The sequence below is a fragment of the Cucurbita pepo genome, chromosome LG08 (genome assembly GCF_002806865.2).
Source record: "Cucurbita pepo subsp. pepo cultivar mu-cu-16 chromosome LG08, ASM280686v2, whole genome shotgun sequence".
NCBI classification, from domain to species: domain Eukaryota; kingdom Viridiplantae; phylum Streptophyta; class Magnoliopsida; order Cucurbitales; family Cucurbitaceae; genus Cucurbita; species Cucurbita pepo.
Window position 1 is genome coordinate 1,117,269 of NC_036645.1, and position 26,650 is coordinate 1,143,918.

General features: G+C 40.4%; 3 protein-coding genes across 3 annotated transcripts; all 3 read left to right on the plus strand.

Annotated features, from left to right (window-relative positions):
- The first annotated feature begins 4,538 nt into the window (after positions 1 to 4,538).
- On the plus strand, positions 4,539 to 6,370 carry LOC111800022 (pectinesterase-like). Its single transcript, XM_023683598.1, has 2 exons — positions 4,539 to 5,583; positions 5,662 to 6,370. Exons 1-2 carry the CDS (start codon positions 4,539 to 4,541, stop codon positions 6,357 to 6,359), a joined length of 1,743 nt encoding a protein of 580 aa, XP_023539366.1. The 3' UTR covers positions 6,360 to 6,370.
- Positions 6,371 to 11,507: 5,137 nt separating this feature from the next.
- Positions 11,508 to 13,172, plus strand: LOC111800023 (pectinesterase-like). Its single transcript, XM_023683599.1, has 2 exons — positions 11,508 to 12,504; positions 12,583 to 13,172. The coding sequence occupies exons 1-2, from the start codon at positions 11,508 to 11,510 to the stop codon at positions 13,170 to 13,172; spliced, it is 1,587 nt and encodes a 528-aa protein (XP_023539367.1).
- Positions 13,173 to 23,407: 10,235 nt separating this feature from the next.
- On the plus strand, positions 23,408 to 25,340 carry LOC111800024 (pectinesterase-like). Its single transcript, XM_023683600.1, has 2 exons — positions 23,408 to 24,404; positions 24,483 to 25,340. Exons 1-2 carry the CDS (start codon positions 23,408 to 23,410, stop codon positions 25,178 to 25,180), a joined length of 1,695 nt encoding a protein of 564 aa, XP_023539368.1. The 3' UTR covers positions 25,181 to 25,340.
- Positions 25,341 to 26,650: the final 1,310 nt, after the last annotated feature.

Below are 26,650 nucleotides of genomic sequence, written 5' to 3' on the forward strand. Positions count from 1 at the left end.
CATTAATTTATAATTCATTTTGAGATTTTGAATCATTATACCGATTAAATTGTTGGAGAGACTAAATCATTATACCGATTAAATTGTTATACACTACAATTTCATAAAGTATTCTACCTGGTCTAATAACAGCTACCCAATATTCGAGGATCCTTTCCCTAAATCCATACGTGTTTTTGTGGGTCTTAGTGTAACGGGTTTGTTTGGAAATATACTTACCCATATTTTTCCGTGTGCATTTCGTGTCATTCCCGCTTCGATTTGGGTAGTTGTTGTTAAACCAGGTAGAATATTTTATGAAATTGTAGTGTTAACTGTTTGGCTTAAAAAATGAATCTATTAATAATTTTTTCAATAAAAATGAAAATATGGACATTTTTTCTTTATTATACGAAAAATTGTTAATTGTTATTTAACCAATTGATTTAGTTTTAATGAATTATTAAAAATAGAAAACATAACATTTAAACATAAACATAAATTTTAAAAAAGGGCTAAAATAGTATTTTAATTTATTTTAAAATTTACTTTTAAGGAAATAAAAAATTAAGAGTAGACAAGTTCGAAATTCAAAAAAGAATTGATGTGATAATATTTATGGGATTCCGAAAGTTATTAATAGAAGGTGGGTCTCAAAAATAGAAGAATTATAGATGAATGTACAAAAAAGAATTAAATTCTATGAACACAGGACTCAACATGAGACAAGTTCACCCAACAACCGACCCAACAACCGACCACCAAATCAAGTGAGGAGCATCCAAGCAAGTTCACTCAACAACTGACCAAGTCAAATGGGGAATGCTGGGATAAACCAGAAAAGTTTGGGTAGAGCCGAATTTAAATGTTGGCTAGGTAAGTGTTCTGTAGTAAGAGGAGTAATGAACCCTGTAAACCATCCCATGGGGGTGTTGAAGGGAGAGCCCCAATTGGTAGAAAGCGGCAACCAATTGGAGTTATCCTCCACTTGGAAGAAGAAATAGAAAGAAGAATAAATAAATATAGACCAACAACAACAGAGAAGCATCTAGGCAAGTTTAACCAACAACTGACCAAGTCAAAAATCAGAATGGTGCCATATGACAACGAGAAGTCAGAAGTTCACCCAACAACTGACCAAGTCAAGAGTCGTGGTGCCATATAAAAAAAGAGAAGTCAGAAGCATCCACTCGAACTTGTCTCCAAGCTGACGGAAGACGTCAGCAATATCCAACAACTGACCAAGTCAAGAGTCAGAACCTGGTGCCATATGACAAAAGAGAAGTAAGAAGCATCTTGAGTCAAGTTCACCCAACAACTGACCAAGTCAGGAGTCGTGGTGCCATATGACAAGAGAAGTCAGAAGCATCCACTTGAACTTGTCTTCAAGCTAACAGAAGACGTCAGCAAGATTCAACAACTGACCAAGTCAAGAGTCAGAACGTGGTGCTATATGACAAAAGAGAAGTTAGAAGCATCCAGAGGCAAGTTCACCCAACAATTGACCAAGTCAAGAGTCGTGGTGCCATATGAAAAAAGAGAAGTCAGAAGCATCCACTCGAACTTGTCTCAAAGATGACGGAAGACGTCAGCAAGATGAGCATTATGACAAAAGATAGTCAGGTGCTTAATAATTTTATACCTTTCTGAAACACAACCAATTCCAACGAGTCGAGTCGGCAACAGTCAAAGAGTTCGGATCGTCATCGAGACGATGCCGAGATTGAGTGGGGGAGAATATCACAACCATAATATGAAGAGAGTAGGTTGTGACCCTTGCGTCATGACAAGCAAAGTGGCGTCCCTCAAGAGACGCCCATTCGGCCACATGTGGGCCAATATAGAAGAGTGTCATGATGCGATCGAGAAGGACGATGCATCATCCAACACACCACCACACGAAGTGGGAATTGAAAACAAGTTGAGACATAAGTAAGACAGAGACATTGAATAGACATGGAGAGCAAAGATAGGCTTGTTGATGGGCTGGGAAGGGCCTCAGGCCTTAACCTAAAAAAGTCGGAGTTTCAGAAGGAATTTGGGCATGCGGTTCAGGAGTTAAGTCCGTCCGTATGAAATATGAATGCTCGCCAAGTTTGGTGTCAATCAGACACCGAACGGACAATGCACGACACCGTATGACCATTCACCAAAATCATGTCTATGCCTAAAAATTGAAAATGGCTGAAAATGTACTATAGGGGTATTAGCTCTTCACCATCCCTGGGCCCTGTGGTCTAAGTGAGCTACCCTGTGGCACATACACGTATGTCATAGTGTGGGCGAGCGTGTTGAGACGAGTGTCTCAGGCGATTTCCTTTGAAATGGATTTTTGAAGACCAGTACCGAATGACACGGGTGTGCCGGTATTGCGCCCTAGCCTGCGTGTTGGAGGTTGCTACATACACCCGCTATCCGATACGGTATTCGTAAATGACTCGGCATGGGCATGGGAGGGCCAATGCCTCTATAGAACCTGCATGGATGGATGTTTGGGAAGTCTCGATGAGATGAAAGACATGCGGGCCCATTCTCGATGGCATGACTGAGCGAGTTATGATGGCCAACGACATCCCGAGACTCGGGGTGGCATCAAGACATATGGACCCGTCGATGGGGATCGAGATGACAAGATGAGAAGCGACGTTGCATTGAGAGACCTTGGCCCGAGCATAGGCAAGGTCGAGCCGAATGACTTGGCCTAGTGTAGAGGCAAGTTGGATGTGTCGCAGACAATTGAACATGCACGCGCAGGCGGCGTGTGTGGTGGAACAAGCTTGGATTCCGCACAAGCGATATTCGATTGGTGAAGACAAACTTTGCCTAAGGTCCGACGAAGCCACAAAGCCGTAGCGAAAAATATATATGGGGCATGATTCCCCTTAAGGCTAGTTGTGAGCGTGTCAAGATCATGATGCCACACGGTAAAAAATGTAGGACCGTGACACTGAGCAGGGTTCCTCCCTTTCAAAGAATGCCAGTATTTGGATGTAGTAGCCACATGATTGCCCCCAAAATCTATAACAATTTTTGAGAGAATGACTATGTTTGTGTCAGTGTCGCGTGAAACTTGAGGGAACGAGATTGCTAGTCTTGGAAGCAGCTGATCAGTTAGATCGGCTAGGAAACAAGAGAGCACGTGGGACGATTGCAATGGCCAAGGTAAATTTTCTTACATCTAATCGAAGTTATTTAATTTCGTGACCTTTCATAAATGCTTTAAACCAATCTTTGGAGTAGAAGAATCACTAGAATATTGAACGAAAAACCAACCTATCTAATTGTCATTCTTTTAGACTTACAAACATCTTAGTTACCACGACATCTTTCATTTTTTGTTAACCATTTAATAGATTCCTACCCTTCTCCTTTCTCGTCTTTTTCTTTTTTTTGACCACGTCTCCATTAATATCTTGGTGAAACATGGCACAGGTTGCAACAACCAATATGGCATGGCAGATTCTGGACATGGCAATACAAGTTCATGGTGCAGGTGGCTTATCTTCTGACATTGTTCTTGCTCATCTCTAGGCTGCTGCAAGAACCTTGAGAATACCAGATGGCCCTGATGAAGTTCATTTTGGAACCATCGCCAAGCTGGAGCTTCGGAGAGCTCAGCTTTGAAAATTGAAGGGAAAAATGTCTCGAACCAAATGGAATACTAGGAACCGATAAAATCGATCATCGTCTCAATGTTTCCAAAGAAATTGATATCTTGACATTTCTATCGACAATGAAAACCTTATTCGAAAACTTATTGTTATTTTTGTTATTTCAAATATTAAAATTAATTTTTATTTTGAAGAAGAAAAAACATCAATTTTTTTTAGTTCGATCATATAGGGTAGAGGTAGGGTTTTGAATCTCTTGACCACATGATGGAAGGTTAAGCTCAACTTAGTTTTAAGTTATTAGCCACTTTTTAACCAAACAAAATAACTCCCAAATGATACGATCCTTGAGTAGTTTATGGGACAATTAAACAAAAATTAGTGGTTTTCTTTTTCACAAGTAAAGGTTAATTTTCATTTTTGTTGGATGTTTATTAAAATTTATTTATCGCTTCAAAACTTTTAGATTTATTTAGTAATAAGGTATATTGCTAAGCATCACAAATTTTTATATTAATCTTATATGAGCTAACGAATTTCTACCCAATAACAAATAATTACTCGTAATAAGAAAAAAAAAACTTAATTTAAATGTTTAGCATAATCAATGAAGATTTTGAACACAAAATTAGCAAAAAAATTAACTGATTTAATCCTAAGTTTATAGTAAAAATTAACTAAATTTAGATACAAAAATTTTATTGAAGAAAAAAAAAAAAAATTGATTGGTCTAGAATTCTCCTAACTCTAACCATATTTACTTCAATTTAGAAATTCTGTTAAAATTTTCTCATATAAAAACAGGTCATTTGTTGAACAAAAAGAAATCAAGGCAACAATTTCCCATCTTCTATTACCCAAGAAAACAAAACAAAAAAAAAAAAAAAAAAAAAAAAAAAAAAGAAAAAAAGAAAAGAGAAAACAGCTTGAGATTTGTAGTGAAGAAACATGGCGTATGACGGTGGTGGATGTAAGAACAATAAGGCTGCCCTGGTTGGGTTGTTGTCTCTGTTTTTTGTTGCCTTGGTTAATGGTGTAAGTGGCGCAGGAGATGACCCTGGCTCCTCTAATGCTGCCATTAAGACTCTATGTGAGCCCACTACTTACCGTGAAACTTGCGAAGAAGTCCTGGTGAAGTCCAATGTTGACTCAAAAGACCCACGTGAGTTGGTCAAGGCAGGGTTCCATTTTGCTATTGAGCAGCTCAAAGCAGCCATTGCAAATTCCCCCACTTTGAAACAAGCCACCACTGACCCCATGGCGCAAAAAGCAGTTGATGCTTGCGACGAGCTCATGGATTATGCAATTGATGATCTTTTAACTTCCTTTGATAAAATCACCGATAGTTTTGATGTACACAGAGTGAATGATTATCTTGAGAACCTTAGGATTTGGTTGAGCGCTGCATTGACATATCAAGAAACTTGTTTGGATGGTTTCGAGAATGTTCCTGGCGATACTGGTGAAAAGATGAAGAATTTGTTGAAGACGTCAAGAGAAATGACCGCCAATGGGCTTGTGATGGTGGGTGAGGTTACATCCCTTGTGACCACTTTGTGGCAGAAGCTGGGACTGCAACAAACCGGGCGACAACTTCGAACAGAGCAATCCAATGAAGAAAAGGAAGAGCCATCTTGGGTGAGCGACAGANCAGAGGAATCCAATGAAGAATTCCAAGAGGAAGAGCCATCTTGGGTGAGCGACAGGCGAGGGCTACTCGAGGCCACTGGAGCTAACATCAAGGCGAATGTGGTGGTGGCTAAAGACGGAAGTGGAAAGTACAAGACAATAACTGAAGCCCTTAAAGAGGTACCATTGAAGAGCAATACAACCTTTGTGATTTATGTGAAGGAAGGAGTTTATGAAGAGCAAGTGATGGTGGACAAAAAAATGACCTATGTCATGATGATTGGAGACGGCCCGACTAAGACCAAGATCACAGCTAGCAAGAATGTCATTGATGGAACACCCACATTCAAAAGTGCTACCTTTGGTAAGTTATCATCTAGTTTATAATCATGTTCATACGAATTCAATAATTGAATTTAACATGATTTCATGTTCTTAACAGCGGCGATCGGATCCAACTTCATCGGAAAAGACTTGTGGTTTGATAACTCAGCTGGGCCTATGAAACACCAGGCTGTGGCACTTCGAGTTCAATCCGACATGTCAATCTTCTACAATTGTAGAATGGACGCCTATCAAGATACTCTCTACCCCCAAACCAAACGTCAATTCTACCGAGATTGCACAATCTCCGGTACTGTTGATTTCATCTTTGGCAATGCTGCTGTCGTGTTACAGAACTGTAAGATCTTAGTGAGGAAGCCAATGCCGAATCAAACCTGCTTTGTCACTGCCCAAGGTCGAGTGGAGATTGATGAGCCCACTGGTATCGTCCTCCAAAATTGCATTATCTCTTCCGACCCTGAGTTCTACCCCATTCGCCATACCAGTAAGTCCTTCCTTGGTCGCCCATGGAAGAAGTTTTCAAGAACCGTAATCATGCAATGCCAAATCGATGACTTGATCCATCCTGAAGGATGGATGCGATGGAGTGATGATTCTACTCTCAAGACTTTGTTTTACACCGAGTTCGATAATAGAGGACCTGGTGCAGCAAAAGAAAATAGAGTTAAGTGGGAGGGAATTAAACAGATCACAGGAAAACAGGCCATCAATTTCACCCCTTCGTTGTTTATTCAGGGTGATGATTGGATCAAGAAGACCGGAATACCGTACACCGGTGGTATGATGAAAATCTAAAATAGAGCTCCTAGAATTTATGAGTTGAAGCTTTTTGACGGTTTATTCGTGGTAATCCTTGGATTAGGCCGAGTTACTTTTCGAGCATGACAATGGTCTAAAACCAAGGGGTAGGACAAAATTATATTTAAGAACATTAATTTATAGTTCATTTTGAGATTTTGAATAAACCATTTTTTCTCTTTATTTTTTTTTAATAATTTTTTTTTGATAAAGTATTCTACCAGCTACCCATATATTTGGGGATCCTTTCCCTGAATCCATACGTGGATATGTACCCATATTTTTCTGCTGCGTCGTGCATTTCGTGTCATTACCCTTTGTCCCGCTTCGATTTGTCTAGATGTGATCCAAGTGGGTTCAAGTGCTTGAATAGCATATCTACCGAAACAAATACGATTGCCTCTTTCATTCTTCCTTTACGAAATTTGGTTCTTTTCGGGTTATAGTCATTTCTCAAACTAAATAATTTTATCAATCAAGTTCAAATCAATTTAAAAATCGTTAATATATAAATTTTATGAGGAATAATCTTCAATTTTTTTTTTTTTTTTTTACTTATTTGAAAATTATTTATGATATCAATTTAAAAATTGTTAATGTATATATTTTAAAAGGAATAATCTTCAATTTTTGTTTTTACTTATTTGAAAATTATTTATGATTTTAGAAAAATTGTATGCAGATTTTAAATCAAATCAAGAGGAAATAATTATAAATCACTCCACTAAATTTCTAAATAAAATTAGTTTATAAAAGTATTAATTTAGAAATTTAAATCTTAAAATTAGGCTCAATTATTAAATTATTAGGATTTTTTTTTGTTAATTTCTATTAAAAAATGAATCTATTAATACTTTTTTCAATAAAAATGAAAATATGGACATTTTTTCTTTATTATACGAAAATTTGTTACTGTTATTTAACCAATTGATTGAGTTTTAATGAATTATTAAAAAAAGAAAACATAACATTTAAACATGAAAATAAATTAAAAGAGGAAAAAAATAGTATTTTAATTTATTTTAAAATTTACTTTTTTAAGAAAATAAAAAATTAATAGTATTAATAGTATTTTAGTTATGGGATTCCCAAAGTTAGTAATAGAAGGTGGGAATAGAAAATGTGAAGAATTACATGTAAATGTAAAAAAAAAAAAAAAAAAAAAANAAAAAAAAAAAAAAAAAAAAAAAAAAAAAAAAAAAAAAAAAAAAAAAAATTGAGCATGCCATATGACAAAAGAGAAGTGTTCATCCATCCAACAACTGAGCATGCCATAGGAAAAATAGGAAAAAAGAGAAGTGTTCATCCAACAAATGAACATGCCATATGACAACATGCCATATGACAAAACTCAAAAGCATCAAGAGACAAGTTCACCCAACAACTGACAAAGTCAAGAGTCGTGGTGCTATATGACAAAAGAGAAGTCAAAAGCATACACTCGAACTTGTCTCCAAGCTGACGAAAGATGTCAGTAAGATCCAACAACTCACCAAGTCACAAAAGAGAAATCAGAAGCATCAAGAGGCAAGTTCACCCAACAAGTCAAGAGTCGTGGTGCTCACCAAGTCACAAAAGAGAAATCAGAAGCATCAAGAGGCAAGTTCACCCAACAACTAACCAAGTCAAGAGTCGTGGTGCCATATGACAAAAGGAAGTCAAAGCATCCACTCGAACTTGTCTCCAAGCTGACGGAAGACGTCAACAAGATCCAACAACTAACCAAGTCAAGAGTCAGTGGTGCCATATGACAAAAGAGGAGTCAGAAGCATCTAGAGGCAAGTTCACCCAACAACTCACCAAGTCAAGAGTCGTGGTGCCATATGACAAAAGAGAAGTCAGAAGCATCCACTTGAACTTGTCTCCAAGCTGACGGAAGACCTCATCAAGATGAGCATTATGACAAAAGATAGTCAGGTGCTTAATAATTTTATACCTTTCTGAAACACAACCAATTCCAGCGAGTCGAGACGGCAACAGTCAGAGAGTTCGGATCGTCATCGGGACGATGCCGATATTGAGTAGGGGAGAATTTCACAATTAGTGGGGCGAATGCGCCCCGAGAAAGACATCGAGGACGATGACTAAATTAAGTGGGGGAGAATGTCACAATCTGCAATACGATTGTGCCCGAGTAAGTCATCGAGGACGATAGCTAAGTTAAGTGGGGGAGAATGTCACAACCATACTATGAAAAGAGTAGGTTGTGACCCTCACCTCATGACAAGCAAATTGGCGTCCCTCAAGAGACGCCCATCTGGCCACATGCGGACTAATATAGAAGAGTGTCATGATGTGATCGAGGAGAACGATGCATCATCCAACACACCACCGTGCGAAGTGGGCATTGAAGACAAGTTGAGACATAAGCAAGACAGAGACATTGAATAGACATGAAGAGTAAAGATAGGCTTGTTGAAAGACAGAGTAGGGCCTCGGACCTTAACCTCAAAAAGTCAGGGTTTCAGAAGGAATTTGGACATGCAGTTCAGGATTTAAGTACATCCATATGAAATATGAATGCTCGCCAAGTTTGGTGTCAATCGGACACCGAACAAACAATGCACGACACCGTATGACAGTTCACCAAGATCATGTCTAAAAATTGAAAATGACTTAAAATGTACTATAAGGGTACCATGGTGTTAGCTCTCCACCACCCTGGGCCCTGTGTTCTACGCCTGAAAATTGAAAANAATCATGTCTACTCCTGGTAGAATGAAAATGGCTTCAAAATGTACTGTAGGGGTACCATGGTGTTAGCTCTCCACCATCCCTGGGCCTTGTGGTCTAAGTGAGCTACCCTGTGGCACATACGTGTGTCACAGTGTGGACGAGCATGCCAAGATGAGTGTCTCGGGCAATTTCCTTTGAAATGGATTTTTGTAGGATAGTACCGGACGACACCGATGTGCCGGTATTGCGCCCTAGCCCACGTGTTCGAGGTTGCTACATACACCCGCTATCCGGTACAGTATTCGTAAATGACTCGGCATGGGCACGGGAGGGCTAATGCCTTGATAGAACCCGGATGGATGGATGTTCGGGAAGTCCCAATGAGATGAAAGACACGCGGACCCATTCTCCATGACATGACCGAGCGAGTTATGATGGCCGACGACATCCTGAGACTCGGGGTGGCGTCAAGACATATGGACCCTGTCGATGGGGATCGAGATGAAAAGATGAGATGCGACGTTGCATTGAGAGACCTTGGCTCGAGCAGAGGCAAGGTCGAGCCGAATGACTTGGCCTAGTGTAGAAGCAAGTCGGATGTGTTGCAGACAATTGAACATGCACGTGCAGGCGGCGTGTGTGGTTGAACAAGTTTGGATTCCGAATAAGCGATATTTGATTGGCGAAGACAAACTTTACCTAAGGTCCGACGAAGCCACAAAGCCGGAGTGAAAAATATATATGGGGCTTGATTCCCCTTAGGGCTAGTCGTGAGCGTGTCAAAATCACGATGTCACACGGTAAAAATCTAGGACCGTGACACTGAGCAGAGTTCCTTCCTTTCAAACAATGCCAGTATTTGGATATAGTAGTCACATGATTGCCCTCCCCGAAAATCTATAACAATTTTTGAGAGAATGACTATGTTTGTGTGAGTGTCGCGTGAAACTTGAGGAAACGAGATTGCTAGTCTTGGAAGCAGCTGATCAGTTAGATCGACTAGGAAACAAGAAAGCATGTGGGATGATTGCAATGGCCAAGGTAAATTTTCTTACATCTAATCGAAGTTATTTAAGTTCATGACCTTTCATAAATGCTTTAAACCTATCTTTGGAGTAGAAGAATCACTAGAATATTGAACAAAAAGCCAACCTATCTAATTGTTGTTCTTTCGGACTTACAAACATCTTAGTTACCACGGCATCTTCATTTTTAGTTAACCATTTAACACATTTCTACCCTTCTCCTTTCTCGTTTTTTTCTTTTTTTTTTATCACGTCTCCATTAACATCTTGGTGAAACATGGCACAGGTTGCAGCAACCAATATGGCATTGCAGATTCTGGACATGGCAATGCAAGTTCATGGTGCAGGTGGCTTATCTTCGGAAACTGTTCTTGCTCATCTCTAGGCTGCTGCAAGAACCTTGAGAATACCAGATGACCCTGATGAAGTTCATTTAGGAACCATCGCCAAGAGCTTCAGGGAGCTAAGCTTTGAAAATTGAAAGGAAAAATGTCTCGAACCAAATGGAATATTAGGAACCGTAAAATCGATCATCGTCTCAATGTTTCCAAAGAAATTGATATCTTGACATTTCTATCGACAATCAAAACCTTATTCGAAAACTTACTGTTATTTTTGTTATTTCAAATATTAAAATTAATTTTTATTTTGAAGAAGAAAAAACATCAATTTTTTTTAGTTCGATCATATGGGATAGGGTTTTGAATCTCTGGACCACATGATCGAAATTATATATATCTAAATTGATTAAAACTCAACAATATTAATGACTTTTTAACTAAACAGAATAGCTCCTAAATGACACCATCTTTGAATAGTTTATGTAGTTTATGGGACAATTAAGGAAAAATTAGTAGTTTGCTTTTTGACATGTAAGGTTAAAGTTCTCATTATCAATCCTAAACAAGTAAAACAAGTAAAGATTAATGATCATTTTTGTTGCCTCTTTATTAAAATTTATTTATCGCTACAAAACCTTCAGATTTATGAGTTGTATTTTTTATTGATCACAAATTTTTATATTAATCTAATTTGAGCTAATGAACTTCCACTCAATAACAAATAATTACTCATAATAAGGAAAAAAAAACTTAATTTAAATGTTTAGCATAATCAACTATGATTTTGAATACAAAATTAGCAAAAATTAACTAAATTAATCCAAAGTTTATAGTAAAAATTAGCTAAATTTAGATACGAAAATTTTATTTAAGAAAAAAAAAAAAAAGTAAAAATGATTGGTCAAAATGCTCCTAACTCCAACCGTATTTACTTCAATTTAGAAATTCTGTTAAAATTTTCTCATATAAAAACAGGTCATTTGTTGAACAGAAAGAAATCAAGGCAGCAACTTTCCATCTTCTATTACCCAAGAAAACAAAACAAAACAAAAAAAAAAAAAGAAAAAAAAAAAGAAATAGCTTGAGATTTGTAGCGAAGAAACATGGCGTATGACGGCGGTGGATGCAAGAACAATAAGGCTGCCCTGGTTGGGTTGTTGTCTCTATTTTTGGTTGCCTTGGTTAATGGTGTAAGTGGTGCAGGAGAGGACCCTGGCTCCTCTAATGCTGCCATTAAGACTCTATGTAAGCCCACTACTTACCGTGAAACTTGCGAAGAAGTCTTGGTGAAGTCCAATGTTGACTCAAAAGATCCACGTGAGTTGGTCAAGGCAGGGTTCCATTTTGCTATTGAGCAGCTCAAAGTAGCCATTGCAAATTCCCCCACTTTGAAACAAGCCGCCACTGACCCCATGGCGCAAAAAGCAGTTGATGCTTGCGACGAGCTCATGGATTATGCAATTGATGATCTTTTAACTTCCTTTGATAAAATCACTGATAGTTTTGATGTACACAGAGTGAATGATTATCTTGAGAACCTTAGGATTTGGTTGAGCGCTGCATTGACATATCAAGAAACTTGTTTGGATGGTTTCGAGAATGTTCCTGGCGATACTGGTGAAAAGATGAAGAATTTGTTGAAGACGTCAAAAGAAATGACTGCCAATGGGCTTGTGATGGTAGGTGAGGTTACATCCCTTGTGAGCACTTTGTGGGAGAAGTTGGGACTGCTGCCACAAACGGGGCGACAACTTCGAACAGAGGAATCCAATGAAGAATTCCAAGAGGAAGAGCCATCTTGGGTGAGCGACAGGCGAGGGCTACTCGAGGCCACTGGAGCTAACATCAAGGCGAATGTGGTGGTGGCTAAAGACGGAAGTGGAAAGTACAAGACAATAACTGAAGCCCTTAAAGAGGTACCATTGAAGAGCAATACAACCTTTGTGATTTATGTGAAGGAAGGAGTTTATGAAGAGCAAGTGATGGTGGACAAAAAAATGACCTATGTCATGATGATTGGAGACGGCCCGACTAAGACCAAGATCACAGCTAGCAAGAATGTCATTGATGGAACACCCACATTCAAAAGTGCTACCTTTGGTAAGTTACCATCTAGTTTATAATCATATTCATACGAATTCAATAATTGAATTTAACATGATTTCATATTCTTAACAGCGGCGATCGGATCCAACTTCATCGGAAAAGACTTGTGGTTCGATAACTCAGCTGGGCCTATGAAACACCAGGCTGTGGCACTTCGAGTTCAATCCGACATGTCAATCTTCTACAATTGTAGAATGGACGCCTATCAAGATACTCTCTACCCCCAAACCAAACGTCAATTCTACCGAGATTGCACAATCTCCGGTACCGTTGATTTCATCTTTGGCAATGCTGCTGTAGTGTTACAGAACTGTAAGATCTTAGTGAGGAAGCCACTGCCGAAACAACCATGCCCTATCACTGCCCAAGGTCGAATGGAGAGTGATGAGCCCACTGGTATCGTCCTCCAAAATTGCATCATCTCTGCCGACCCTGAGTTCTACCCCATTCGCCATACCAGTAAGTCCTACCTTGGTCGCCCATGGAAGCAGTATTCAAGAACAGTCATCATGCAATGCCAAATCGATGACTTGATCCAGCCTGAAGGTTGGCTTCCATGGAATGGTGATTTTGCTCTCAATACTCTGTATTACACAGAGTTTGATAACAGAGGATCTGGTGCAGCAAAAGAAAATAGAGTTAAGTGGAAGGGAGNGCATTGAAGACAAGTTGAGACATAAGCAAGACAGAGACATTGACTAGACATGAAGAGTAAAGATAGGGTTGTNTCTGGTGCAGCAAAAGAAAATAGAGTTAAGTGGAAGGGAGTTAAACAGATCACAGGAAAACAGGCCATCAATTTCACCCCTTCGTTGTTTATTCAGGGTGATGATTGGATCAAGAAGACCGGAATACCGTACACTGGTGCCCTGATGAAAATCTAAAACCAAGAGAATAGAGCTCCTAGCGTTCATGAGTTGAAGCTTTTCAACTGTATTCCTAGTAATCTGTGGATTAGGCTACTTTTCGGTCATGACAATGGTCTAAAACCAAGGGATAGGGACAGTTTTGTTTAAAAACATTATCGAATATTTTAAGATTTTGAACATTAATTTATCATTCATTTTAAGATTTCGAATAAATGGATTCTTTTTCCCTCTTCTTGATTTAATATTTGTAGTATAAAATATGTTATAATTTATTAAAGTATTAATTTCATAATTTAAATCTAAAAATTAGGCTCAATTATCAATTATTAAAAAATTAAGAGCAGTGGCAAAGTACTATTTTATAGGATTCTGAAAGTTCTTAATAGAAGGTGGGTCTCGAAAATATTACAATAAGGTAAGTTCACCCAACAATTAACCAAGTCAAAAGCATCCAGGAAAATTCACAAGTTCACCCAACAATTGACCAGTCAAGAGTCAGAACGGGGTGCCATAAAGTAAGTATTAATTTCATAATTTAAATCTAAAAATTAGGCTCAATTATCAATTATTAAAAAATTAAGAGCAGTGGCAAAGTACTATTTTATAGGATTCTGAAAGTTCTTAATAGAAGGTGGGTCTCGAAAATATTACAATAAGGTAAGTTCACCCAACAATTAACCAAGTCAAAAGCATCCAGGAAAATTCACAAGTTCACCCAACAATTGACCAGTCAAGAGTCAGAACGGGGTGCCATAAAGTTCACAAGTTCACCCAACAATTGACCAAGTCAAGAGTCAGAAGCATCCAGGAAAGTTCACCCAACAATTGAGGTGCCCAAGAGAGAAGTCAAAAGCATCCAGGAAAGTTCACCCAACAATTGAGGTGCCATATGACAAGATTGAAGTCAAAAGCATCCAGGAAAGTTCACCCAACAATTGACCAAGTCAAGAGTCAGAACGGGGTGCCATATGACAAGAGAGAAGTCAAAAGCATCCAGGAAAGTTCACCCAACAATTGACGTGTCATATGACAAAAGATCCAGAGGTGCCGTATGACAAGAGAGAAGTCAGAAGCATCCAGAGGCAAGTTCACCCAACAACTGACCAAGTTAAGAGTCAGAACTTGGTGCTACATGGACACACAGACGATTGGTTTGATCTATTTCTTTATCTCCCCATGAATCGTATGTTTGTAACGGGGACAAAATTTTTTCAATTCCAATCAACTAGGCGTATTGTTTCAATTCTTTTGAGTAATATATCTGGAAATCCCCACGGATTCCTTATTAACACCGTTTCGAACACAACAGTACATTCCAAAATAACTGTTATTCGGGCATCTTTCCCTTGGCCATGAACCTCCCTTGTATTTTTGATTCACGCAACTTTTCTATTTTCCAACTCAAACTTGTCTCCAGACGGAAGATGTCAATCGAGAGGCAAGTTCACTCAACAACTGACCAAGTCATNTGGCCTAGTGTAGAGGCAAGTCGGATGTGTCGCAGACAATTGATCATGCACGCGCAGGCGGCGTGTGTGGTGANATTTTCCAACTCAAACTTGTCTCCAGACGGAAGATGTCAATCGAGAGGCAAGTTCACTCAACAACTGACCAAGTCATGAGTCGTGGTGCCATATGACAAGAGAAGTCAGAAGCATCCACTTGAACTTGTCTCCAAGTTGACGGAAGACATCAGCAAGATCCAACAACTTACCAAGTCAAGAGTCAGAACCTGGTGCCATATGACAAAAGAGAAGTTAGAAGCATCTAGAGGCAAGTTCACCACACAATTGACCAAGTCAAGAGTCGTGGTGCCATATGATTGGTCAAGAGTCGTGGTGCCATATGATAAAAGAGAAGTTAGAAGCATCCACTCGAACTTGTCTCCAAGCTGACGGAAGACGTCTGCAAGATCCAACAACTGACGAAGTCAAGAGTCAGATCCAACAACTGACCAAGTCAAGAGTCAGATCCAACAACTGACCAAGTCAAGAGTCAGAACGTGGTGACAAAAGATGGTGTCATATGACAAAAGAGAAGTAAAAAGCATCTAGAGAGGCAAGGTCACCCAACAACTGACCAAGTCAAGAGTTGTGGACAAAAGAGAAGTAAAAAGCATCTAGAGAGGCAAGGTCACCCAACAACTGACCAAGTCAAGAGTTGTGGTGCCATATGACAAAAGAGAAGTTAGAAGAATCCACTCAAACTTGTCTCCAAGCTGACGGAAGACGTCATCAAGATGAGCATTATGACAAAAGATAGTCAGGTGCTTAATAATTTTATACCTTTCTGAAACACAACCAATTCCAGCGAGTCGAGTTGGCAACAGTCAGAGAGTTAGGATCGACACCCGGACGATGTCGAGATTGAGTAGAGGAGAACTTCACAATTAATGGGGCGAATGCGCCCCGAGAAAGACATCGAGGACGATGACTAGATTAAGTGGGGGAGAATGTCACAATTTGCAATACGATTGTGCCCGAGTAAGTCATCGAGGACGATGACTAAGTTAAGTGGGGGAGAATGTCACAACAATACTATGAAGAGAGTAGGTTGTGACCCTCACCCCATCCGGCCACATGCGTGCCAATATAGAAGAGTGCCATGATGTGATCGAGGAGGACGATGCATCATCCAACACACCACCATGCGAAGTGGGCATTGAAGACAAGTTGAGACATAAGCAAGACAGAGACATTGACTAGACATGAAGAGTAAAGATAGGGTTGTTCAAGGGAAGGGTAGGGCCTCAGGCCTTAAACTCAAAAAGTCGGAGTTTCAAAAGGAATTTAGACATGCGGTTCGGGACTTAAGTCCATCCATATGAAATATGAATGCTCGCCAAGTTTGGTGTCAATCGAACACCGAACGGACAATGCACGACACCGTATGACCGTTCACCAAAATCATGTCTACGCCTGAAAATTGAAAATCGATCAAAATGTACTATAGGGGTACCATGGTGTTAGCTCTCCACCATCCCTAAGCCCTGTGGTCTAAGTGAGCTACCCTGTGGCACATACACGTGTGTCATAGTGTGGGCGAGCGTGTTGAGACGAGTGTCTCGGACAATTTTCTTTGAAATGAATTTTTGAAGGACAGTACCGGACGGCACGGGTGTGCCGGTATTGCGTCCTAGCCTGCGTGTTGGAGATTGCTACATTCACTCGCTATCCGGTACGGTATTCGTAAATGACTCGGCATGAGCACGGGAGGGCCAATGCCTCTATAGAACCTCGATGGATGGATGTTCGGGAAGTCCCGATGAGATGAAAGACATGCGGGCCCATTCTCGATGGCATGACCGAGCGAGTTATGATGGCCGACGACATCCTGAGACTCGGGGTGGCATCAAGACATATGGACCCGTCGATGGGGATCGAGATGACAAGATGAGAAGCGACATTGCATTGAGAGACCTTGGCCCGAGCATAGGCAAGGTCGAGCCGAATGACTTGGCCTAGTGTAGAGGCAAGTCGGATGTGTCGCAGACAATTGATCATGCACGCGCAGGCGGCGTGTGTGGTGAAACAAGCTTGGATTCCGCACAAGCGATATTCGATTGGCGAAGACAAACTTTTCCGAGGTCCGACGAAGCCACAAAGCGGTAGCAAAAAATATATATGGGGCTTGATTCCCCTTAAAGCTAGTCGTGAGCGTGTCATGATCATGATGCCACACGGTAAAAGNGACATCAGCAAGATCCAACAACTTACCAAGTCAAGAGTCAGAACCTGGTGCCATATGACAAAAGAGAAGTTAGAAGCATCTAGAGGCAAGTTCACCACACAATNAAGAATGCCAGTATTTGGATGTAGTAGCCACATGATTGCCCCCCAAAATCTATAACAATTTTTGAGAGAATGACTATGTTGTGTCAGTGTCGCANTCTCCAAGTTGACGGAAGACATCAGCAAGATCCAACAACTTACCAAGTCAAGAGTCAGAACCTGGTGCCATATGACAAAAGAGAAGTTAGAAGCATCTAGAGGCAAGTTCACCACACAATTGACCAAGTCAAGAGTCGTGGTGCCATATGATTGGTCAAGAGTCGTGGTGCCATATGATAAAAGAGAAGTTAGAAGCATCCACTCGAACTTGTCTCCAAGCTGACGGAAGACGTCTGCAAGATCCAACAACTGACGAAGTCAAGAGTCAGATCCAACAACTGACCAAGTCAAGAGTCAGATCCAACAACTGACCAAGTCAAGAGTCAGAACGTGGTGACAAAAGATGGTGTCATATGACAAAAGAGAAGTAAAAAGCATCTAGAGAGGCAAGGTCACCCAACAACTGACCAAGTCAAGAGTTGTGGACAAAAGAGAAGTAAAAAGCATCTAGAGAGGCAAGGTCACCCAACAACTGACCAAGTCAAGAGTTGTGGTGCCATATGACAAAAGAGAAGTTAGAAGAATCCACTCAAACTTGTCTCCAAGCTGACGGAAGACGTCATCAAGATGAGCATTATGACAAAAGATAGTCAGGTGCTTAATAATTTTATACCTTTCTGAAACACAACCAATTCCAGCGAGTCGAGTTGGCAACAGTCAGAGAGTTAGGATCGACACCCGGACGATGTCGAGATTGAGTAGAGGAGAACTTCACAATTAATGGGGCGAATGCGCCCCGAGAAAGACATCGAGGACGATGACTAGATTAAGTGGGGGAGAATGTCACAATTTGCAATACGATTGTGCCCGAGTAAGTCATCGAGGACGATGACTAAGTTAAGTGGGGGAGAATGTCACAACAATACTATGAAGAGAGTAGGTTGTGACCCTCACCCCATCCGGCCACATGCGTGCCAATATAGAAGAGTGCCATGATGTGATCGAGGAGGACGATGCATCATCCAACACACCACCATGCGAAGTGGGCATTGAAGACAAGTTGAGACATAAGCAAGACAGAGACATTGACTAGACATGAAGAGTAAAGATAGGGTTGTTCAAGGGAAGGGTAGGGCCTCAGGCCTTAAACTCAAAAAGTCGGAGTTTCAAAAGGAATTTAGACATGCGGTTCGGGACTTAAGTCCATCCATATGAAATATGAATGCTCGCCAAGTTTGGTGTCAATCGAACACCGAACGGACAATGCACGACACCGTATGACCGTTCACCAAAATCATGTCTACGCCTGAAAATTGAAAATCGATCAAAATGTACTATAGGGGTACCATGGTGTTAGCTCTCCACCATCCCTAAGCCCTGTGGTCTAAGTGAGCTACCCTGTGGCACATACACGTGTGTCATAGTGTGGGCGAGCGTGTTGAGACGAGTGTCTCGGACAATTTTCTTTGAAATGAATTTTTGAAGGACAGTACCGGACGGCACGGGTGTGCCTGTATTGCGTCCTAGCCTGCGTGTTGGAGATTGCTACATTCACTCGCTATCCGGTACGGTATTCGTAAATGACTCGGCATGAGCACGGGAGGGCCAATGCCTCTATAGAACCTCGATGGATGGATGTTCGGGAAGTCCCGATGAGATGAAAGACATGCGGGCCCATTCTCGATGGCATGACCGAGCGAGTTATGATGGCCGACGACATCCTGAGACTCGGGGTGGCATCAAGACATATGGACCCGTCGATGGGGATCGAGATGACAAGATGAGAAGCGACATTGCATTGAGAGACCTTGGCCCGAGCATAGGCAAGGTCGAGCCGAATGACTTGGCCTAGTGTAGAGGCAAGTCGGATGTGTCGCAGACAATTGATCATGCACGCGCAGGCGGCGTGTGTGGTGAAACAAGCTTGGATTCCGCACAAGCGATATTCGATTGGCGAAGACAAACTTTTCCGAGGTCCGACGAAGCCACAAAGCGGTAGCAAAAAATATATATGGGGCTTGATTCCCCTTAAAGCTAGTCGTGAGCGTGTCATGATCATGATGCCACACGGTAAAAGATGTAGGACCGTGACACTGAGCAGGGTTCCTCCCTTTCAAAGAATGCCAGTATTTGGATGTAGTAGCCACATGATTGCCCCCCAAAATCTATAACAATTTTTGAGAGAATGACTATGTTGTGTCAGTGTCGCATGAAACTTGAGGGAACGAGATTGCTAGTCTTGGAAGCAGCTGATCAGTTAGATCGGCTAGGAAACAAGAGAGCACGTGGGACGATTGCAATGGCCAAGGTAAATTTTCTTACATCTAATCGAAGTTATTTAAGTTCATGACCTTTCATAAATGCTTTAAACCTATCTTTGGAGTAGAAGAAGCACTAGAATATTGAACAAAAAGCCAACCTATCTAATTGTCGTTCTTTCGGACTTACAAACATCTTAGTTNGAAGCATCTAGAGGCAAGTTCACCACACAATTGACCAAGTCAAGAGTCGTGGTGCCATATGATTGGTCAAGAGTCGTGGTGCCATATGATAAAAGAGAAGTTAGAAGCATCCACTCGAACTTGTCTCCAAGCTGACGGAAGACGTCTGCAAGATCCAACAACTGACGNTGGACATGGCAATGCAAGTTCATGGTGCAGGTGGCTTATCTTCTGACACTGTTCTTGCTCATCTCTGGGCTGCTGCAAGAACCTTGAGAATAGCAGATGGCCCTGATGAAGTTCATTTAGGAACCATCGCCAAGAGCTTCGGAGAGCTAAGCTTTGAAAATTGAAAGGAAAAATGTCTCGAACCAAATGGNAGTCAAGAGTCAGATCCAACAACTGACCAAGTCAAGAGTCAGAACGTGGTGACAAAAGATGGTGTCATATGACAAAAGAGAAGTAAAAAGCATCTAGAGAGGCAAGGTCACCCAACAACTGACCAAGTCAAGAGTTGTGGACAAAAGAGAAGTAAAAAGCATCTAGAGAGGCAAGGTCACCCAACAACTGACCAAGTCAAGAGTTGTGGTGCCATATGACAAAAGAGAAGTTAGAAGAATCCACTCAAACTTGTCTCCAAGCTGACGGAAGACGTCATCAAGATGAGCATTATGACAAAAGATAGTCAGGTGCTTAATAATTTTATACCTTTCTGAAACACAACCAATTCCAGCGAGTCGAGTTGGCAACAGTCAGAGAGTTAGGATCGACACCCGGACGATGTCGAGATTGAGTAGAGGAGAACTTCACAATTAATGGGGCGAATGCGCCCCGAGAAAGACATCGAGGACGATGACTAGATTAAGTGGGGGAGAATGTCACAATTTGCAATACGATTGTGCCCGAGTAAGTCATCGAGGACGATGACTAAGTTAAGTGGGGGAGAATGTCACAACAATACTATGAAGAGAGTAGGTTGTGACCCTCACCCCATCCGGCCACATGCGTGCCAATATAGAAGAGTGCCATGATGTGATCGAGGAGGACGATGCATCATCCAACACACCACCATGCGAAGTGGGCATTGAAGACAAGTTGAGACATAAGCAAGACAGAGACATTGACTAGACATGAAGAGTAAAGATAGGGTTGTTCAAGGGAAGGGTAGGGCCTCAGGCCTTAAACTCAAAAAGTCGGAGTTTCAAAAGGAATTTAGACATGCGGTTCGGGACTTAAGTCCATCCATATGAAATATGAATGCTCGCCAAGTTTGGTGTCAATCGAACACCGAACGGACAATGCACGACACCGTATGACCGTTCACCAAAATCATGTCTACGCCTGAAAATTGAAAATCGATCAAAATGTACTATAGGGGTACCATGGTGTTAGCTCTCCACCATCCCTAAGCCCTGTGGTCTAAGTGAGCTACCCTGTGGCACATACACGTGTGTCATAGTGTGGGCGAGCGTGTTGAGACGAGTGTCTCGGACAATTTTCTTTGAAATGAATTTTTGAAGGACAGTACCGGACGGCACGGGTGTGCCGGTATTGCGTCCTAGCCTGCGTGTTGGAGATTGCTACATTCACTCGCTATCCGGTACGGTATTCGTAAATGACTCGGCATGAGCACGGGAGGGCCAATGCCTCTATAGAACCTCGATGGATGGATGTTCGGGAAGTCCCGATGAGATGAAAGACATGCGGGCCCATTCTCGATGGCATGACCGAGCGAGTTATGATGGCCGACGACATCCTGAGACTCGGGGTGGCATCAAGACATATGGACCCGTCGATGGGGATCGAGATGACAAGATGAGAAGCGACATTGCATTGAGAGACCTTGGCCCGAGCATAGGCAAGGTCGAGCCGAATGACTTGGCCTAGTGTAGAGGCAAGTCGGATGTGTCGCAGACAATTGATCATGCACGCGCAGGCGGCGTGTGTGGTGAAACAAGCTTGGATTCCGCACAAGCGATATTCGATTGGCGAAGACAAACTTTTCCGAGGTCCGACGAAGCCACAAAGCGGTAGCAAAAAATATATATGGGGCTTGATTCCCCTTAAAGCTAGTCGTGAGCGTGTCATGATCATGATGCCACACGGTAAAAGATGTAGGACCGTGACACTGAGCAGGGTTCCTCCCTTTCAAAGAATGCCAGTATTTGGATGTAGTAGCCACATGATTGCCCCCCAAAATCTATAACAATTTTTGAGAGAATGACTATGTTGTGTCAGTGTCGCATGAAACTTGAGGGAACGAGATTGCTAGTCTTGGAAGCAGCTGATCAGTTAGATCGGCTAGGAAACAAGAGAGCACGTGGGACGATTGCAATGGCCAAGGTAAATTTTCTTACATCTAATCGAAGTTATTTAAGTTCATGACCTTTCATAAATGCTTTAAACCTATCTTTGGAGTAGAAGAAGCACTAGAATATTGAACAAAAAGCCAACCTATCTAATTGTCGTTCTTTCGGACTTACAAACATCTTAGTTACCACGACATCTTCATTTTTTGTTAACCATTTAACAGATTTCTACCCTTCTCCTTTCTCGTTTTTTTCTTTTTTTTTACCACGTCTCCATTAATATCTTAGTGAAACATGGCACATGTTGCAGCAACCAATATGGCATTGCAGATTCTGGACATGGCAATGCAAGTTCATGGTGCAGGTGGCTTATCTTCTGACACTGTTCTTGCTCATCTCTGGGCTGCTGCAAGAACCTTGAGAATAGCAGATGGCCCTGATGAAGTTCATTTAGGAACCATCGCCAAGAGCTTCGGAGAGCTAAGCTTTGAAAATTGAAAGAAAAAATGTCTCGAACCAAATGAAATATTAGGAACCGATAAAATCGATCATCGTCTCAATGTTTCCAAAGAAATTGATATCTTGACATTTCTATCTACAATCAAAACCTTATTCGAAAACTTACTGTTATTTTTGTTATTTCAAATATTAAAATTAATTTTTATTTTGAAGAAGAAAAAACATCAATTTTCTTAGTTCGATCATATGGGGTAGGGTTTTGAATCTCTTGACCACATGATCGAAATTATATATATCTAAATTGGTTAAAGCTCAACAATATTAACTACTTTTTAACTCAACAGAATAGCTCCCAAATGACGCAATCTTTAAATAGTTTATGTAGCTTATCAGACAATTAAGGAAAAAATTAGTAGTTTTCTTTTTCACAAGTTAAAGGTCTCATTATCAATCCTAAACAAGTAAAGGTTAATGTTCATTTTTGTTGCATCTTTATTAAAATTTATTTATCGCTACAACACTTTCAGATTTATGAGTTGTATTTTTTACTGATCACAAATTTTTATATTAATCTAATTTGAGCTAATGAACTTCCCCTCAATAACAAATAATTACTCATAAAAAGGAAAAAAAAACTTAATTTAAATGTTTAGCATAATCAACTATGATTTTGAATACAAAATTAGCAAAAATTAACTAAATTAATCCTAAGTTTATAATAAAAATTAGCTAAATTTAGATACGAAAATTTTATTTAAGAAAAAAATAAAATAAAATAAAAATGATTGGTCCAGAATGCTCCTAACTCTAACCATACTTACTTCAATTTAGAAATTCTGTTAAAATTTTCTCATATAAAAACAGGTCATTTGTTGAACGGAAAGAAATCAAGGCAGCAACTTCCCATCTTCTATTACCCAACAAAACAAAAAAAAAAAAAAAAAAGAAAAAAAAAAAGAAATATAGCTTGAGATTTGTAGCGAAGAAACATGGCGTATGACGGCGGTGGATGCAAGAACAATAAGGCTGCCCTGGTTGGGTTGTTGTCTCTGTTTTTGGTTGCCTTGGTTAATGGTGTAAGTGGCGCAGGAGAGGACCATGGCTCCTCTAATGCTGCCATTAAGACTCTATGTGAGCCCACTACTTACCGTGAAACTTGCGAAGAAGTCCTGGTGAAGTCCAATGTTGACTCAAAAGACCCACGTGAGTTGGTCAAGGCAGGGTTCCATTTTGCTATTGAACAGCTCAAAGCAGCCATTGCAAATTCCCCCACTTTGAAACAAGCAGCCACTGACCCCATGGCGCAAAAAGCAGTTGATGCTTGCGACGAGCTCATGGATTATGCAATTGATGATCTTTTAACTTCGTTTGATAAAATCACCGATAGTTTTGATGTACACAAAATGAATGATTATCTTGAGAACCTTAGGATTTGGTTGAGCGCTGCATTGACATATCAAGAAACTTGTTTGGATGGTTTCGAGAATGTTCCTGGCGATACTGGTGAAAAGATGAAGAATTTGTTGAAGACGTCAAAAGAAATGACCGCCAATGGGCTTGTGATGGTGGGTGAGGTTACATCCCTTGTGAGCACTTTGTGGGAGAAGTTGGGACTGCCGCCACAAACGGGGCGACAACTTCGAACAGAGGAATCCAATGAAGAATTCCAAGAGGAAGAGCCATCTTGGGTGAGCGACAGGCGAGGGCTACTCGAGGCCACTGGAGCTAACATCAAGGCGAATGTGGTGGTGGCTAAAGACGGAAGTGGAAAGTATAAGACAATAACTGAAGCCCTTAAAGAGGTACCATTGAAGAGCAATACAACCTTTGTGATTCATGTGAAGGAAGGAGTTTATGAAGAGCAAGTGATGGTGGACAAAAAAATGACCTATGTCATGATGATTGGAGACGGCCCGACTAAGACCAAGATCACAGCTAGCAAGAATGTCGCTGATGGAACACCCACATTCAAAAGTGCTACCTTTGGTAAGTTACCATCTAGTTTATAATCGTATTCATACGAATTCAATAACTGAATTTAACATGATTTCATATTCTTAACAGCGGCGATCGGATCCAACTTCATCGGAAAAGACTTGTGGTTCGATAACTCAGCTGGAATTTACAAAGGCCAGGCCGTGGCACTCCGAGTTCAATCCGACATGTCAATCTTCTACAATTGTAGAATGGACGGCTATCAAGATACTTTCTACCCCCAAACCAAACGTCAATTCTACCGAGATTGCACAATCTCCGGTACCGTTGATTTCATCTTTGGCAATGCTGCTGTCGTGTTACAGAACTGTAAGATCTTAGTGAGGAAGCCAAAGCCGAAACAACCATGCCCTATCACTGCCCAAGGTCGAATGGAGAGTGATGAGCCCACTGGTATCGTCCTCCAAAATTGCATCATCTCTTCCGACCCTGACTACTACCCCGTTCGCCATACCAGTAAGTCCTACCTTGGTCGCCCATGGAAGCAGTATTCAAGAACCGTCATCATGCAATGCCAAATCGACGACTTGATCCAGCCTGAAGGTTGGCTTCCATGGAATGGTGATTTTGCTCTCAATACTTTGTATTACACAGAGTTTGAGAACAGAGGACCTGGTGCAGCAAAAGAAAATAGAGTTAAGTGGAAGGGAGTTAAACAGATCACAGCAAAACAGGCCATCAATTTCACCCCTTCGTTGTTTATTCAGGGTGATGATTGGATCAAGAAGACCGGAATACCGTACACTAGTGCCCTGATGAAAATTTAAAACCAAGTGAATAAAGCTCCTAGGGTTCATGAGTTGAAGCTTTTCGAGTGTATTCCTCCTAATCCCTAGATTAGGCTACTTTTCGGGCATGACAATGGTCTAAACCCAAGGGATAGGACTTAGAATTCTAAACAGTTTTGTTTAAAAACATTATCATTCATTTTAAGATTTTGAATAAATGGATTCTTTTTCTTCTCTCTTGAGTTGATGATTTAATATTTGTAGTTTAAAATATGTTATAATTTAACTAAATAATTTTATGAATTAAGATCAAATCAATTTAAAAATGGTTAAATCTTCCATTTTTTAAATCATTCCACTAAATTTCTAAATAAAATTAATTTATTAAAGTATTAATTTCATAATTTAAATCTAAAAATTAGACTCAATTATTAGGATTTTTTAAAAAAATTTCTCTTAAATGAATCTTAAATTTAAAAAAAGAACTGAAATAGTATTTTAATTTATTTTAAATTAAATTTAAAATAAAGAACTGAAATAGTATTTTAATTTATTTTAAATTTTACTTTTTTAAGAAAATAAAAAATTAAGATTTTATGGGATTCCGAAAGTTGTTAATAGAAAGTGGGTCTCGAAAATATTTATGGGATTCCCAAAGTTAATAGAATGTGGGTGAAAATCGAAGAATTACACATGAATGTACAACAAGGTAAGTTTACCCAACAACTGACCAAGTCAAGAGTCAGAACGTGGTGTTACATGGACACAAGACGATTGGTTTGATCTATTTCTTTATCTCCCCATGAATCGTATGTTTGTAACGGGGACAAAATTTTNTGAAAGTTCTTAATAGAAGGTGGGTCTCGAAAATATTACAATAAGGTAAGTTCACCCAACAATTAACCAAGTCAAAAGCATCCAGGAAAATTCACAAGTTCACCCAACAATTGACCAGTCAAGAGTCAGAACGGGGTGCCATAAAGTTCACAAGTTCACCCAACAATTGACCAAGTCAAGAGTCAGAAGCATCCAGGAAAGTTCACCCAACAATTGAGGTGCCCAAGAGAGAAGTCAAAAGCATCCAGGAAAGTTCACCCAACAATTGAGGTGCCATATGACAAGATTGAAGTCAAAAGCATCCAGGAAAGTTCACCCAACAATTGACCAAGTCAAGAGTCAGAACGGGGTGCCATATGACAAGAGAGAAGTCAAAAGCATCCAGGAAAGTTCACCCAACAATTGACGTGTCATATGACAAAAGATCCAGAGGTGCCGTATGACAAGAGAGAAGTCAGAAGCATCCAGAGGCAAGTTCACCCAACAACTGACCAAGTTAAGAGTCAGAACTTGGTGCTACATGGACACACAGACGATTGGTTTGATCTATTTCTTTATCTCCCCATGAATCGTATGTTTGTAACGGGGACAAAATTTTTTCAATTCCAATCAACTAGGCGTATTGTTTCAATTCTTTTGAGTAATATATCTGGAAATCCCCACGGATTCCTT